Source organism: Lagenorhynchus albirostris, chromosome 15 (genome assembly GCF_949774975.1).
Source record: "Lagenorhynchus albirostris chromosome 15, mLagAlb1.1, whole genome shotgun sequence".
NCBI lineage: Eukaryota > Metazoa > Chordata > Mammalia > Artiodactyla > Delphinidae > Lagenorhynchus > Lagenorhynchus albirostris.
In genome coordinates this window covers 62,353,543-62,369,720 of record NC_083109.1, presented here as the reverse complement: position 1 = coordinate 62,369,720, position 16,178 = coordinate 62,353,543, and the positions used below count along the sequence as shown (strand labels likewise).

At 48.8% G+C, this 16,178-nt stretch overlaps 1 protein-coding gene and 1 non-coding gene across 3 annotated transcripts in view; one reads left to right on the top strand and one right to left on the bottom strand.

The window, feature by feature from the left end:
* The window catches only part of ABCC1 (ATP binding cassette subfamily C member 1), a 130,376-nt gene that overhangs the window by 53,790 nt on the left and 60,408 nt on the right, over nucleotides 1-16,178 (bottom strand). For both annotated transcript variants that reach the window (XM_060125156.1, XM_060125157.1), the window contains exons 8-12: nucleotides 9,109-9,339; nucleotides 8,258-8,435; nucleotides 6,847-7,008; nucleotides 3,785-3,877; nucleotides 1,497-1,700 (exon numbers count right to left, since the gene is read on the bottom strand). In XM_060125156.1, coding sequence (XP_059981139.1) covers nucleotides 1,497-1,700; nucleotides 3,785-3,877; nucleotides 6,847-7,008; nucleotides 8,258-8,435; nucleotides 9,109-9,339 — 868 coding nt within the window. The remainder of the gene's footprint in view (nucleotides 1-1,496; nucleotides 1,701-3,784; nucleotides 3,878-6,846; nucleotides 7,009-8,257; nucleotides 8,436-9,108; nucleotides 9,340-16,178) is intronic.
* Nucleotides 11,742-11,872, top strand: LOC132506545 (small nucleolar RNA SNORA24). The gene has a single exon (XR_009535872.1). It is a non-coding gene; the product is annotated as a small nucleolar RNA SNORA24 (small nucleolar RNA).

Sequence of the window (16,178 nt, the reverse complement as noted above, 5' to 3'; positions counted from 1 at the left end):
GCAATGTGGGTCATAACTGCAAAGAAGAGGGACCAGCCTAAAAGGCCAACAACGAGAGATGGGTTAAGTCAACTACAGCACATCCATGCTCTGGACAAGCACACATCATTAAAATAGACGAAGCAGGGCTTCCCTGGTGGCACAGTGGTTGAGAGTCCGCCTGCCAATGCAGGGGACACGGGTTCGTGCCCCAGTCCGGGAGGATCGCACATGCCACGGAGCGGCTGGGCCCGTGAGCCATGGCTGCTGGGCCTGCGCATCTGGAGCCTGTGCTCCACAACAGGAGAGGCCGCAGCGGTGAGAGGCCCACGTACCGAAAAAAAAAAAAAAAAAAAAAACAGACGAAGCAGATCTGAATGCACGAACTGAGAGATTACATATCAAATCCAAAGGTCTAGAACACCATGTGAGTCCATCTGAATATATTACAAATATTTTTAAAATATCTATATGCATAATTTTCCTAAAAAGACATACAAAACTGTCACTTTGGAGGAAAGGGACAGATGGAGGGGAGGACAATATACTTTTCATTTCATAACCTTCTGTACAGTTTGAATTTTTTTCAGTGAATGACAAATATTTGTTGAGCGCCTATTAGGCACCATTTTAGGCACCAGGATACAGCAGTGAACAGAAGAAATCCCTGATATTCTAGTGGAGAGAGGCAGACAATTCATAAAATAATAAGTGACTTTCAGAGTATGTTTGGCATTGCCACTTGAAGTGTGGTCCACAGGTCACTGCCAATCCGCGGTTTGTGACCAGATGACAGTAGATAAGGAGCTGATACCATAATGTAGCTCAACTATGGCAACAAGCACGCATGTAGTTCAGCTGACATTTTTTTTTCTTAGCAAGACTTTCTCGGGATTTCCCTGTTGGTGCAGTGGTTAAGAATCCATCTGCCAGTGCAGGGAACATGGGTTCAAGCCCTGGTCCAGGAAGATCCTGCATGCCGCAGAGCAACTAAGCCTGTGAGCCACAACTACTGAGCCTGCACTCTAGAGCCTGCGAGCCACAACTACCGAAGCCCACGCGCCTAGAGCCTGTGCTCCACAACAAGAGAAGCCACCGCGATGAGAAGCCCACGCACCACAACAAAGAGTATCCCCCGCTCGCCGCAACTAGAGAAAGCCTGTGTGCAGCAACGAAGACCCAACGCAGCCAAAAATAAAATTAACTAATTAAAAAAAAAAAAAAAGACTTTCTCAATGAAGGAAGCAGACAGCAGAAGTTTACATTCCACCACAAACTTCTCATCTTATCGTGAACCTATAACAAACAGTTCCTGAACTAGCTACTTTGAGTATCCCTGGGCTGGAAGCTGTAAATGCTGTGAATAAAACAAAAGGTGGGAGTAGCACTATTAAAAAGGAGTGGTTGGAGAAGGCCTTGCTGACTTGCTGAAACAGTGACTTCTGAAAAATATTTAGGCATGACAACACAATAAAACATCAAACCATGTGGGCCAGGATAAACTTGGCTTCACTCACCAGGAAAGGTGTGCAGACCCAGGTGAAGGTCCCCACGGCGGCCAGGTAGGCAGATTTCTTCAGCACCTTCAGCTCCTCCTGCCTGATGGCCAGTACCTTATCTTTGAATGCCAGCTCCCAGGCGTAAAGCTTTAGCACTTTGATCCCATTCAGAATTTCATTCATCAGCTTAATCCGATTGTCTTTGCTCTTCATGTGGGCCACCTTCGAAGAGAGGAGCAGTCAATACCACACCTGGGGGCCGGCTGCTCACTTCTGGCCCTGGCATCAGACCAACACTCAACAACCCCACCTATTAAAAATGGGCCGTCCTAAGGGTGGGAAAGCTGGCCTGCAATCCCTATGAACCCTAACTCTTGACCCTGAGAGCACTCCAAGGGATTCTTTTTTCAAGAGGAAAAAAACTGCTTCGAATCACATTAAATTTGACATCAGAGAAACCTCTTAAATTCAGAAGGGAGGAAGAGAGGCAAGAAAAACCTTTCAGGTATCCAGGGAGGAAGGGGCACATGCCCTACTCTGCTGATCTAAACCAAGAGATGATATTTTTTTTTCTTCCATTTTCTTATTTTCTTTATTGCTTTTCAGGCAGTAAACGGTTGTTAAAATGATGAAGTGTTTCTGTACCAGCTAGCACTGGTTCTGACCATTCAGGTGCCCATGCTGCAGAGTTGTTAAATATTTTTAATGCCACCTGGCATTTTCCTTACGCCAGACACTTTTCTAAGCTTTTCAAGTGCATTTAGTTCTGCTCACGAGAACCCTATCATTAAGTGTTATGTCATTCCTGGGTCACAGAAGAGGACAGTTTAAGCAACATGAGGTCAAAGCCAGAGACTGAAGCCATTTCAGAGGTGTGCCGTTCAGGGAAGAGGCTAAGAGTCGACACAGCCCCATGCCCCTCCCACGCCTCTCCTCCCTTCTCCCCAAACCTCATTCCAACAGCCCCACGTCCTGCAACTCTTCTCTCCTTCGGCATCACCAGCGCGGCCAAGCTCTCTCATTTGAAATTCCACAGGCACATCATAAACAGCCATCAGTGGGGGAGCAGAGGAATGAACTCTGGCCTGTCTCTGCTATGGACCATCAGGCACAAGTTCAAGACAATGAAGTCAGACCACATGGCATGCTGCAGAAAGATCCCCCAGGCATGGTGTCGGACGATAAAATCACTCTGCCAAACAGGCCCGTTTGTGTTAAAATATATATGGTGATAACACCACGACACACACACACATATACACACCAAGCCTAACTATAGAGTTAGTCCGATCTCTATATAAACACATCAAAAGTTCTAGAAGGATTTGCTTCAATGTGTTAAGAGGACAGGGAAGAGGGGCTTCCCTGGTGGCGCAGTGGTTAAGAACCCGCCTGCCAATGCAGGGGATACGGGTTTGAGCCCTGGTCCGGGAAGATCCCACGTGCCGCGGAGCAACTAAGTGTGTGTGCCGCAACTACTGAGCCTGTGCTCTAGAGCCCGCAAGCCACGACTACTGAGCCCACGTGCCACAACTACTGAGCCCGTTTCACAACTACTGAAGCCTGCATGCCTAGAGCCCGTCTTCCGCAACAAGAGAGACCACCGCAATGAGAAGCCCGTGCACCACAAGGAAGAGTAGCCCCCGCTTGCCGCAACTAGAGAAAGCCTGCGTGCAGCAACGAAGACCCAACACAGCCAAAAATAAATAAATAAAATTAAAAAAAAAAAAGAGGACAGAGAAGGGGACATGCCCTTTTAATCTATATACTTTTGTATTATTTGAACTTCCTTTTATAATGAAAAGGCATTCACTCTGTTACTTGAGTATTTAAAAACTTTCAAAATACGAAGTATCTCTGAAAATAAAGAGTTTAACCCTGCGACCAGCATAAGGAAATGGGGAGAAAAGCAAGGGGTGATTTTTACTCAGCTCTTGAAAATGCACACACACAGAAAGGAATACACCCGTGGGAAATAAGGAATCTCTTGGAGGCTCACAGATGGGACTTCAGTCACTGGCCCATAAGGTCTAACTATTTCGGGAGCTCTCAACCTCAGCGACACAATGTAATAACCTGGGAAGCTTTATAAACTCCCAATGCCCAGGCCTCACCCATATTAGATGAATCAGAATCCCCGGAACTGGGCCTAGGCATCAGCATTTGTTAAAGCTCCCCAGGGGGTTCCCACAGGCAGACAAGGCTGAGACCCCCAAGGCCTGTGCAGAAGGAACTCAACTAACACCCAAGTGGAAAGGCCTTAGGCAGGGGTGCAGCTTGGAGCCCTGTGCAGACACACCCCCTACCTGGTAGGTCTTGGTCTTCATGGCCATTACTGCATTGAGGGGAACCATGAAGATCATCACAGCCACTCCAGCCAGAACGGAGGGGCCCAGGTTCTATGGAAGGAAAAAGAACAAAGGCCTTAGCACGGGGCTTCCACGGGCTGAGCCACCCAGTGTAGCCACATTACTTTTCAGATTTATCCGGGAGCATCCCTTGGGTCCCACAAACCCTATAAGAACGTTCAAGGCCACAATCCTTCATCCGAAACCCTTGGGACCAGGTTGAGTTTTGCAAATGAGAGCTTAAGGATTTCAGAAAGGTAACAGGATGTGGAGCAGAAAACAGTGAATACGGCCCACCTGACGGCTTATCTTGTTCAAAGGTCCTAGGCTGGTGCCTGGGTGCTTGGATTTTGGGAGGGTTCCCACCATTCTCAGAACTGATAAGAGTGACTCACTGCGCCTAAGCTGTTTGCATGAACTCACTGCGCTGGTTTCTCCTGATTAACCCCTTTTCCCTCTGGGAGTCTGGAAGTTTGGTCTGTGCCAGGCAGAGGCTGCCGGTGTGACCAGCCCCCAATAAAAATCCCGGGGCACAGGGTCTCTCCTGAGCTTCCCTGGCTGGTAACATTTCACATGTACTGTCACAATTGTCACAACTCGTTGCTGGGGAATTAAGTGCATCCTGTGTGACTCCAGGGGGAGAGGACTCCTGGAAGCTTGTCCTTGGTTCCCTCCGAACTTTGCTAATCTTGCTGTAATAAATGATAGCTATGAGTCCTCCTAGCAAATCACGAACCTGGTGGGGTCTCGGGGACCCCTGACACAGGTAGATATGCCTGTATATCGCACCTCCACAGGGCCCTGGCACAGTGCTCCAGAAGCAAATGCAATGATTTTTTTCAGTAGCAAAATAGGAATATTCCCATGAGAGGGATAATCAAAATTATAAATCACACATCAGTTCAAGTCAAGTCTTGCCACCAAATAAGTTAAGAAAACTTTCAATTTTCAGAGCTCTTTAATTTGAGGACTTGTAGATAAGATGCTGTAGACTGTTCTATTATCGCATTTGCAGATAAGGAAACTGCATCTCAGAAAGGTTAAGTGGTCATGACTGAGACAAGATACAGATCAACATTTTTCAACTTCCAAGTTACACAAATAAAGAGAGACAGCCTACGAAGTCCGTCCAGTGCACACTTGCTTAGCTGAGACGGATGGAACTAGAGGGTAAGCGTGTTAGTCCCTTCCAAGGAGTCACCCTCGGGGTCTCCAGTCCTAGATACCAAAAATATGCTGCCACCGCTTGTTTCTGTGATGGATCTCTGCCCAGTGAAGATTAATCCACCTCTAAGCATGAAGGTGATTTCTACCAACAATCTAAAGCATTGGGAATCAATTCTGAGAGCAAATCATAGTAACTAAAAGATACCAAGCACGTCGCTGTACCATGTACTGTTCAGGGAACACTACCTGCGCTAATTTATTCAATTATCCCAACATCACTATGATGAGGTTCCCTTATTATTACCAGTCTACAGATGAGAACACCAAGGCTTAGAGACGTTAAGTAATAAGGTCTGGAAGAGGCAGGATCTGAACCCAGGCAGCCTGATTTCAGAGCCACGCTGTCCCCCATTATCTTATGTCATGTTCTTGATTGTCAAATAGAGAAACCCTGGTTTTGGTCTAAAGCAGCGGTTCCCAACCAGGGAGGACTATTCCCCCAGGGGACATGTGGCAACATCTGGAGACTGTCACAAGCGGTGGTGGGAGTGTGGGGGAGGGGAGGTGGGGTGTTATCGGGATCTAATGGAGAGAGGCCAGGGATGCGGCTAAACATCCTACAATGCACAGGACAGCCCTCAACAAGGAAGAATTATCCGGCCCCAGATATCAGTAACATTCAGCAACTCTCATCTAAAAAAAAGCAATTTTGTAGTGGATCACAAATCAACCCTGAAGGCAATTCTAAAAGAAGTGTTCTATAGCAGCACTTTCTGGGGAAGCAGATGCCCCAAGACATCTGCTAGATGGAAGAAGTCCATCTAACTGAGAGGGAAAAAGAATCAGTGGAAGTTGCATTTGTCACAGCCTTGAAGTTTGGGTGGGATTCCATCAGTAGGGAGGAAACAGGAAAGGGAATTCCTGGTGGAAGGAAAGACACGTGCAAAGCCCCAAGAGTCGAACAGAATAAGGCACATATTAGGCTATAAGCATCTTTGCTTGTCATCTTTATATTTTGGGAACTGCCCTTCCCCGTGTGGAAGGGCTGTCAATCACACCTCCACCCCTTCCACAATGAGAGAGAGCATGTGACCCAGGGTGGCCCATCAGAGAACTCTGCCTATTTCACAGTGATTGGCTCAGGGATGTGAATAGGACTGTGCCGAGCCAATCAGAGTGTCCCCTGGGACCCGGCTGAGACAAAGAGGAATGCAAAAAGGAATCTCTTTTCTCTGGCACCACTATCTGTGAAGATGATATAAGCCCAACACTATGGAGGCCATTTGAAGAAATCCCACTGAGAATGAAGTCAACTCAGAGAAACACAAGGCTAAGAAATGTTAAGAGTATGAGACTGAATTCTTACAGCACTGCTTGAACTCCTGGATCCATCCCTACCTGAAGCCAGACCCTGGACTTTTCGGTTACATGCACCCATAAAATTCCCTTTATTTGCTTATATTACTCTAAGATGCATTTCTATCCCCTGCAACCAAGAGACTCTTAACCAACATAACCTGGGACTTGTGAATAAATGAGTTTGGTTAGCATTTGGGAGGATACAGAGGGAGAAATACAATGTGTATGTCATAGGGTTGTTAACTACATACACTGTCAAGAAGAGACAAATGCAAATGAATACCATGCCACCCTAGAGAACATAACCCAACAACTGAAGAAAGGAATAAAATATCCAGGAACTGGCTGACAGGCCAGAAAATAAAATGTGAATGACAGCAAGAAATGCCAGCGAGCTACAGAGGTTCTTATCACTGACACCCACTCACTCGCCCCCAATGCCCACACATGGAAGCCCCTCCCCACGCGCCACGGGAATGACATCAAACACACACCAGCCACAGGAGGTAGAGGGCAAGGATGACTTGCAGAGGAGCTGACCAGATCATGTTAATGTACGTGGCCAGGTCCATGAACCTCTGGGCATCCACAGACATGAGGTTGACGATCTCCCCGACGGTGGACGATTTTCTGGCTGAATTGGTGATCACCAGGGCCTGGAGACAAAGGAGAGGGAAAGAGGGTGAGTGTGACAGGCGACAGCCCAGCGCCCTGCCTCCGGGCCCACATGGAGGAAGGAGACAGCTCAACAGTCGAGAGGCCACTGCTCTTTTCTCCTCTCCTGGCGGCTTATCTGCCTTCCCAGCCCATGTGTCTCATCACAAAGTCCACTCTCTTATCGACAGCACTCACTGCCTCCCCATCCTGAGCTCTTCAGTATGGAAGGGACCTCAGAGGCCGCCTAAACCAGGGCTTCACACACTTGAGTGTGTACGCACCCCCAGGGAGTTTGTTATTGTAGGACTGGAATAGGGACTCTGCATTTCTAACAAGCCCCCAGGAGATGCTGACGCTGCTGGTCCCCAGATCGCCCTGAAGGACCAAGGTCTCAGCCAGGGTTTCTCATCCTCGGCATTACTGACATTTGAGGCTAATTCTTTGAGGGCCCGTCCTGTGCCTTTTAGGATGTTCAGCAGTATCCGGGGCCTCCACCCACTAGACGCCCCCACCCCCAGCTATGACAATCAAAAACGTCTCCACACGTTGCCAAACATCCCCTGGAGGGACACACATTCATCCTGGCTCTCCACGGCTTCACGCTGTCACCTGGGGAGTTTTAGAAATACTGATGCCTGGGTCCCACCCTCGGAGATCATGACTTAGTTGGTTGGGGTGTAGCCTGGTCCTTGGAAGTTTCTGAGGCTCTCTGGGTGAGTCTAACTTGCAGGCAGGGCTGAGAGCCCACGATCAAGTCCATCCTTCCTGACTACCTGCTGAACAGTCCCTTCTTAACCCACGTGGCCCAGAGGCTAAGAAATGAAGGGACCGAGGAGGTAATCCAGGTCCCGTAAGGCTGTCCGTGCCCAGATACCTGCTGAGTATCTGTCACCCAAGGAACATACCATCTGCTCAGTTCAGATGGAGGGTTGGAACACGCTCACACACAGACTGTTGGCAGCACAGCACGGATCCAAACCTGGATCTCCCCAAATCAGGCGCCATCTAAGAAATTCAATTACCCGCAGCTGACCCCAGGGCCCCGGACATGCTGACCCCAGGGCCCCGGACATGCCCCAGGCTCGCCCTCGGGATCAGCTTTGCTAAGCCCTCAGGCCTGACGGTCACACCCTGCCGCCCGCGACCACTCAGGCCACCATCATGCCACTGCTCCAGAAGCTGGGCCTGAGAGGCGACCCGGCCAAGCCCCCAGGGGTTCCGCGGCGGCAGCGGGAGCCGCGGGCCCACCTTCCGGTACACAGCCCCGATGATGGCGGTCTTGATCCGCATGCCGCTGACGAAGCAGATGTGGAAGTACTGGTGCAGCACGAGGGTCTGCAGGCAGGCGCTGACGAATAGCAGCGCCGTGTAGAAGTAGCCCTGCCAGTCTGGGGCCTTCCTGTCGTTCACGAAGCTGATGAGCAACCTGTGGGGCAGCAGGGACAGAGTCCCACGTCAAAGACCGCGAAATGCGTGCGCGTGGGGACAAGTCCTCTGGCTTCCGCGGGTGACCTTCTCCTGAGCCAGGCAAGGCAGGCACTCTCAACGCCAGTGTTATGGATGGGAAGCCCAACCCACGTGGCGATGCCCATGCCGGGGTGGGGGTGGGGGGTAGTGATCACGGCAGGGCGCGCAGCCCCGGGCTTCTCGCATTGATTGCTCTGCCTCATCACCCAAAGGAGACCAAGTAGAGAGCACAAGGGGCGGAGGGAGGGAAAGAGAACGAACATGTGGCACCAAAGAGACAGACAGGAGCAGGGAGGGAGGGAGGTAAACAGAGATGACGTCCTTTCCGGGTTTAGGCTGCAGCTTTCATGCAATCGGACATTTCCCTGCTTTTGGTTTCCCGAGATAATCCTCTATCTTCCCCCTTTTGGCTTCAGGGGAGCCTGGTAAGGTTTCTGTTACTTGCAACCAACGTGGCCTTAATTAAGATGGTTGTATTAAAGCAAAGCATCAGGCAAAGCAGGTAAGGAGGTAGAGGCCTGGCCCCGTGCCCTCGGGAGCATGCCACGTGACCCTAAGGGAGGGTGAAGGGTGTCGCAAGTGGAAGGTCAAGGACGTGAAGAGCTGCCCGGCTGAGAGGGAAGAGGCCTTACTTTAAGATCTCTGGGCCAGTAAACATCATCAGGTCGTGCACAGCCTTGAACAAGAAGCTCATGAGGAAGTAGGGCCCAAAGGTCTTGTATAACACCTTGAACAGGGACGGGTTCCAATCCTTCTGGGGGGACTTGATGATCAAAGCCTCGGCCTCCTCGTTCACATCCACCTTGGAACTCCCTTTCGGCTTGGCGGGATCCTTGGAGGAGTACACGATCTTCACCGGCTGTCTGGAACATGAGGAGCAAGGAGCAGTTGTGGGGTCTGCCAGACACTCAGCCCACCGGCCAGGAGAGGGTAGGAGAAGGCCCCCCCAACAGGGAGGCCTAGCCAAAGAAAACCAGTCGCTGCAGAGAAGCAGCTTAGCACGGTGACTCTGACCACAGACTCAGGATCCTGGCCAGCTGTGTGACTTTAGGCAAGTGCCTTACCTCTCTAGGCCTTAGTTTCCTCATCTGTACAATGGGGAAATAGTAGGACCTACCTCACCTATACATGACTTAATATAGCTAAAAGGCAGAGAAAAGTGCCAACCCCAAAATGACCTACAGATTCAGTGCAACCTCTATCAGAATCCCAGCTGGCTCTTTATAGAAATGGAGAAGCTAATCTTAAAATTCATATGGAAACTCAAGGGATCCAAAAGAGCCAAAACAATCTTGAAAAAGAAAAGCAAAGTTGGAGGATTCACATTTCCCGACTTCAGAACTTACTATGAAACAACCATAATCAAGACAGGCATGAGGCTGAGCATATACAGAGATCAATGCAACAGAATTAAAAATCCAGAAATAAATCTGATTGATTTTGACGAGGTTGTCAAGGCCGTTCAATGGGAAAAGAATAGTTTTTTCAACAAATGGTGTTGGGAAACTAGATAGCTGCAGGCAAAAGAGTGAGTTGGACCCTTACTTCACACCATATACAAAAATTAACTCGAAATGGATGAAAGACCTAACATAGAGCTAAAACTATAAAATTCTTGGAAGGCAACAGAGGGGGCAAAACTTTAGGACCTTGGATTTAGCAATGGATTCTTAAATATGACCCCAAAAGCACAAGCAACAAAAGAAAAAATAAACTGAACTTCATCAAAAACTTTTGTGCTTCAAAAGACACCACCAACAAAGTGAAAAGACAACCCACAAAATGGGAGGAAATATTTGCAAATCAAAACTCTGATAAAGGACCTGTAACTAGAGCAAATAAAGAACTCTTACAAATCAATAAGAAAAAGACAACCCAACCATAAAAGGCGCAAAGAAGACATGCGAACGGGGTAAGCACATGTAATGTTGCTTAACATCTTAAGTCATCAGGGAAATGCAAATCAACACCAGGATGAGATACTGCTTCACACCCGCTAGGATGGTTATCATCAAAAAGTCAGATAACAACAAGGTCTGCAAGGATGTTGAGAGATCGGAACCCTCATACATGCCCCGGTGAAGTCCCCTCCCACTTGTAACAGGATATTGCAGAAATGATGGAGACAGAGTGTCATTCCCAAGATTAGGTTGCAGAAAACACTGTGGCTTCTTTCTTGCCCTCTCATGGATCATTCACTCTGGGCAAAGCCAACTGCCGGGTCAAGAGGACACTCCACCAGCCTCCTGGAGAAGCCCCCATGGTGAGACCTTGCCAACAGCCAGCACAGTCTTACCAACCATGTGCAATGTGGAAGCAGATCCACGGCCCCAGTCAAGGCTTCAGAGGACTGCAGCCATGACAGACCCTGAGCCAGAACTACCCAGCTAGACCCATCCCAGACCCCCGACCCAGAGACCCTGTGTGACATAGTAAATGTTCATTCTTATTTAAAGCTGCTACGTTTGGGGGTGACCTGTTATGTAGCAACACATACAGCTTCCCTCTCCCAAAATGCAGTCAAAGCAACCTCCTCAAAAGGCCAAACGTGGGCTCCATCCCTGAAATGTGCACCCAAGCTTCATCCCCATCGTCCACCCGACACAATCGTCCACTGCATGAGCTCACTGAACATCGTTTAATCACAGGGGATTCTTGCCTCTCCCATCTAAGCCACATCTGACCATCTGGACCAACTGAAACGCCCTCCTGGAGACCACAGCCTCCCAACCTGCCTTGGAGGAGACGCCCTCCTCCGTCCCCACTCCAAACCGTGGGCACTGGGTCTGGGCTCTGTCAAGTCGGTATCCTTCCCCTCGATGCTCCTCACCCCAGGAAAGGACCAGAAACATGGGAATCATCCCTGAACCCTTCTCCTCCACGCTCCCAGCTCTAGTCAGGCACGTGTTGTGTCCATCCCACTCCCGGGATGTGTGCAGTCATCCATCCACGCTTTCCATCGCCACAGCCTCTGACCCATGCAAGTGACCATCGCCAGGGCCTCCTCCCCACTCCTCCCATTTCCTTCCACTCTCGGTCCCTAACAACCAAGTCCCTGCACGGCAGCCGGTGGGATCCTCCTAAAGTGCATCACCCCAACCTCAGCGCCACTGCTGGCCTCCCCCTGCATCCAGAATACAATCTAAAGTCTGGGTGAAGCTGTAGAATTTCCTACGGCTGCTGCAACAAATTAACACAAACTCAGTGGCTTGAAACAACACAAATTTAACATCTCATAGTTGTGGAGGTCAGAAATCTAAGGTGGCTCCGTGTATCTTTGGGACCTGTCAGCTGTGGAAGTCTCCCTTCCTAGCGATGGAAGAGCACATTCTTGTTTATTGGAAAAGCTGTCACTATTTAACTGGTATCAGATTCTGACTGGCACAAGTAACATTCTTCACTTCAAAAACCTGGAGGGTACTGGGTTATTGGGCAAACATCTAACTACTGTTCAAATGTTTCTAGGAAGCTGAACTAATTGTTCCAATGGATGATGGAAAATATAACAAAATATCAAGATATCTAAAGCAATATGGACGAAGTCTTATTTAGCATCCTGTAGTACACTGCCAACTGTCATTTTATTTTATTTATTTATTTTGCGGTACGCAGGCCTCCCACCACTGCGGCCTCTCCCGTTGCGGAGCACAGGCTCCAGACGCGCAGGCTCAGCGGTCACGGCTCACAGGCCCAGCCGCTCCGCGGCATGTGGGATCCTCCTGGACCGGGGCACGAACCCGCGTCCCCTGCATCGGCAGGTGGACTCTCAACCACTGCGCCACCAGGGGAGCCCCACCAACTGTCATTTTAAATCTCGAGTACGGTATTTAAATGGAGAATAAAGGAGTGCTTCCTTGCTATATAAATAAAATGCTTGATTTGTACAGATTAAAAGAAAAAAGAAATCTAAGGTGGGCCTGCAGGCTCCATGGGAGAATCTGTTTTCTCCTTTTCCAGCTTCTAGAAGATGCTTACAGGGACTTCCCTGGTAGCGCAATGGTTAAGAATCCGCCTGCCAATGCATGGGACATGGGTTCAGTCCCTGGTCCGGGAAGATCTCACATGCCACGGAGCAACTAAGCCTGTGCACCACAACTACTGAGCCTGTGCTCTAGAGCCTGCGAGCCACAACTACTGAGCCCGCACACCACAACTACTGAGCCCATGTGCTGCAACTACTGAGCCCGCATGCTGCAACTACTTAAGCCTGTGCGTCTAGAGCCCATGCTCCACAACAAGAGAATCCACCACAACGAGAAACCCGTGCACTGCAACAAAGAGTAGCCCCCCCTCACCAAAACTAGAGAAAGCCCGCGCAGCAACAAAGACCCAACGCAGCCAAAAAAAAAAAAAAAAAAAAAACCAGCCCACACACCTGGGCACGTGGCCCCTGCCTCCACCTTCCAAGCCAGCCGCTCAGCATCTCACCTCCTCCTTATAAGGACCCTTGTGATTATGACATCAGGCCCACCCCAATAACCCAGAAGAGTCTCCCATCTCAAAATCCTGAACTGAATCCCATCTGCAAAGTCCCTTTGCCATGTAACATATTCACAGGTTCTGGGGATCAGGATGTGGCCATCTTTTTTTTGGGGGGGGGGGTCATTCCACCAACCACAGAGGATTATTTCTATTTTTCGTGTTGTCAGTGTCACTGCGTAAACTCTTTCCCTGCTCACTTTACTGACTTCCCCTGAAGCTGGGATTCTGGCGGGGATTTTTAGTATGATTTCATTCAGCACACACATGCCCTCTTGGAAAGGAGGACAAGAAGGCAGGACCGGGGGGCAGGGAGTGGCTGAGTCGTTCCCCCCTCCGCATTCATTTTCTGCACCACGTCCTAAGCTGGGCCCTGGCCCTGGGCCTGGGCCTGCCTGGGCTGCCACTGACCCAGGCTGTTTTCTGTGGCCAGGAGATGGGCGGCCAAAGGGCCAGGGAGAAGGTCTCAGGAGGGCAGAGAGGAGGAAGGCTCAGGCCTGGGGGGAAGGAGTCTAGAGAAGTGGAAGGGACCAGCTACGGCCGAGTCAGGAGAGAAAAAATACCCAGTGAACAAGAGCCCTCCAAGGGAAGCTGGCGCTCCTGGAGGGTGAGGAAGAAAGCATGGCACCTGAATGGTCTGGCTGGGAAAGAAAGGAAAGTTGGAGAGGGAAGGTCTGAGTCAGAAGAAAACTGCTCAGGACAGGGGAACAGGAAGGGGTGGGGAAGCTGGAGGCTGGGAAGAAAAAGGAACTTGCTCACCCAGGGGATTTCGATATGGGCAAAGGTGCCCATTGCTCTCTCCTCCACGAATGCCCTGCTCTGGGCCGGGCCCTGGGGAGAGCCCCACCATCGAGCAGCCCCGTGAGAGAAACAGATCAGCCGTGTGAGGGGGGCTATCATGGGGGCTTCCTGGAGAGGGCGACATCAAAGCTGAGACCTGCATGATGAGGGATCGAGTCCACTTGGGGAGGGAAAGGGTGCTCTAGGCAGGGGAAACAGGATGAGCAAGGCCTGGAACGAAGGGATTTTGAAAAGAGGTGAGGCAGCCCTTCCAAGAACCCCAAGTAACCAGAGCAGGGCTGAGAGAGCAGACTGGGAGGTGCGTGAACCAACCAAAGGGCCATGAGGAGCTACTGCAGGCTTTGTTTGTCATTTGTTAAACAAATAAGATCTCTAATGTTGAGGCAAAGGCAAAAACCTCAAACTTATAAAGATCACAGCTCAATTAAAACTAAAATTTCTGGATGTACTCTGAGCACTGTCTTTGATCCATGATACCCCGTATAATACGGAAGGGCAGATTTGACCTACAATTGCAGAGAATGGACTTTACACCCTTAACGCACATTTTCATTCTCCTCAGAGCTCACAATATACGGGATAACAGTTTTGGAAACCACAGATGGGCATGGCAGTCACCTCCCCGCTCCCACCCCTCCAGTCCCGCAAGGAAAGTATAGCCCTGGCAGGATTTTGACTGTGTTGGGCACAAATACAAACGACTCAAGATCATTCTTTCCCTTTTTGTTGTTGTCGTAGAGTGCTTTTTGTTTCTCAAAAACAGGCTGTCAAAAAAAAAAAAAAAAAAAAAAAAAACAGGCTGTCAAGGGGGTTTCTCACCCTCTGATGTCACAATGACTGGGCCAGAAACCAGACCCTCTTTGAGTACAGGACCATCCCAAAGGAACAAGACCCTACCAGGCATCCATGTAGGTGAAGAGCCTACTAAAATCACCTAAGTCTATGGGGGGTTTTGTTTGTTTATTTGTTTGTTTTTGCCACCACCGACGAGAGCTTGTGGGATCTTAGTTCCCCCACCAGGGATCGAACCCGCGCCCCCTGCAGTGGAAGCACAGAGTCTTAACAACTGAACTTAACAACTAACAACTGGAAGTCCCCAAATCACCTAAATCTACACTCTTAACTCCAGCTTTGGCATAAATCCATACACAGAGTGTTTTTTTTTTTTGCAAGTTTAAATATACCTCGATTTTTTTCAGAAATGCAGTCAGTGAGCAAATTAAGTTCTGTTCAGAAATTTGCCAAGCATGAATCACCACTTTGCAAAACCCTGTCCGTGAGGGTGATGATGGTTCTGATCTCCACAACCGCAAGACTGGGGCGGTCAGGATTTGCTGCTGCCACAGAGAAGGCTCCACTTACGAGCACTCAGCGATTCTTCATTCTCTATTCTAGCATGTGCCTGAGCGTTTACGCACAGACATACGTGGATGACGTTTTATTACAAATCCCTTGCCTTTTAGTTCTCTGTTAAAGTTGAGCAAGAACACTTTGTTGATTTTTAAAGTAAGATACATGAGTGGGTTATTTTTATATATTTCATTAAAGTACATTTAAGGAGGTGTTAACAATATCTTTATTACTCAAGGGGGTAATGGGTCTGAAAGGCTGGGAACCATAGCTTAACACCTGTATTTTGGAGCATTTTGTTTTCTTTGTTTTTGTTTGTTATTTGCTACTTGCACTCCTTTATGAAATAGACACAATTAAGTAAAATGGTCGCCCTTCCTTTAAACACTACTGCTTTTTTATATATTGCTTTATTGGAGTATAACTGAGGTAAAATCAAGTTCACACATTTGAAGTGTACAATGTGATGAGTTCTGACATATTTACACACCTGTCAGACCATCAGGGAAACCAAGATAATGAACAGGCCCATCACCCCCAAAGAGCTCTCCTCTCTGAAATTTCTCCTCCCATCTCACTACCTCCCCCTACCTCAGGCAACCACTGATCTGATTTCCATCTGATTCCATTTTCTGGAATTGTATATAAATGGAATCACCTAGTATGTACTGTTGCCTGGCTTCATTCACTCAGCATAATTATTTAAAGATTTTCATGTGGCTGAGGGTACCAATAGTTCATTCTGTTGTTTTGCTCAGAAGTGTTCCCTTGCATGGATACACTGTGATTTGCACATCTATTCACGTGTTAATGGTTGTCTGGGTTACTTCCAGCTTTGGCCATCACACATAAAGCTGCTATGAACATCCCTGTACAAGTTTATGAACATATGTCTTCAGTTCTCTTGGGTGTACACCTAGGAGTAGAACGGTTGGGTGGTATCATAACTATTTAACTTTTAAAAGAAACTGCCCAGGTCTTTTCCAGAGCCGCCAAACCATTTTATAGTCATTCCAGCAGGAACCACAGTCCAAAATGGCCTTAACCTATGCGAGGCCATAAGTCGAGAAAT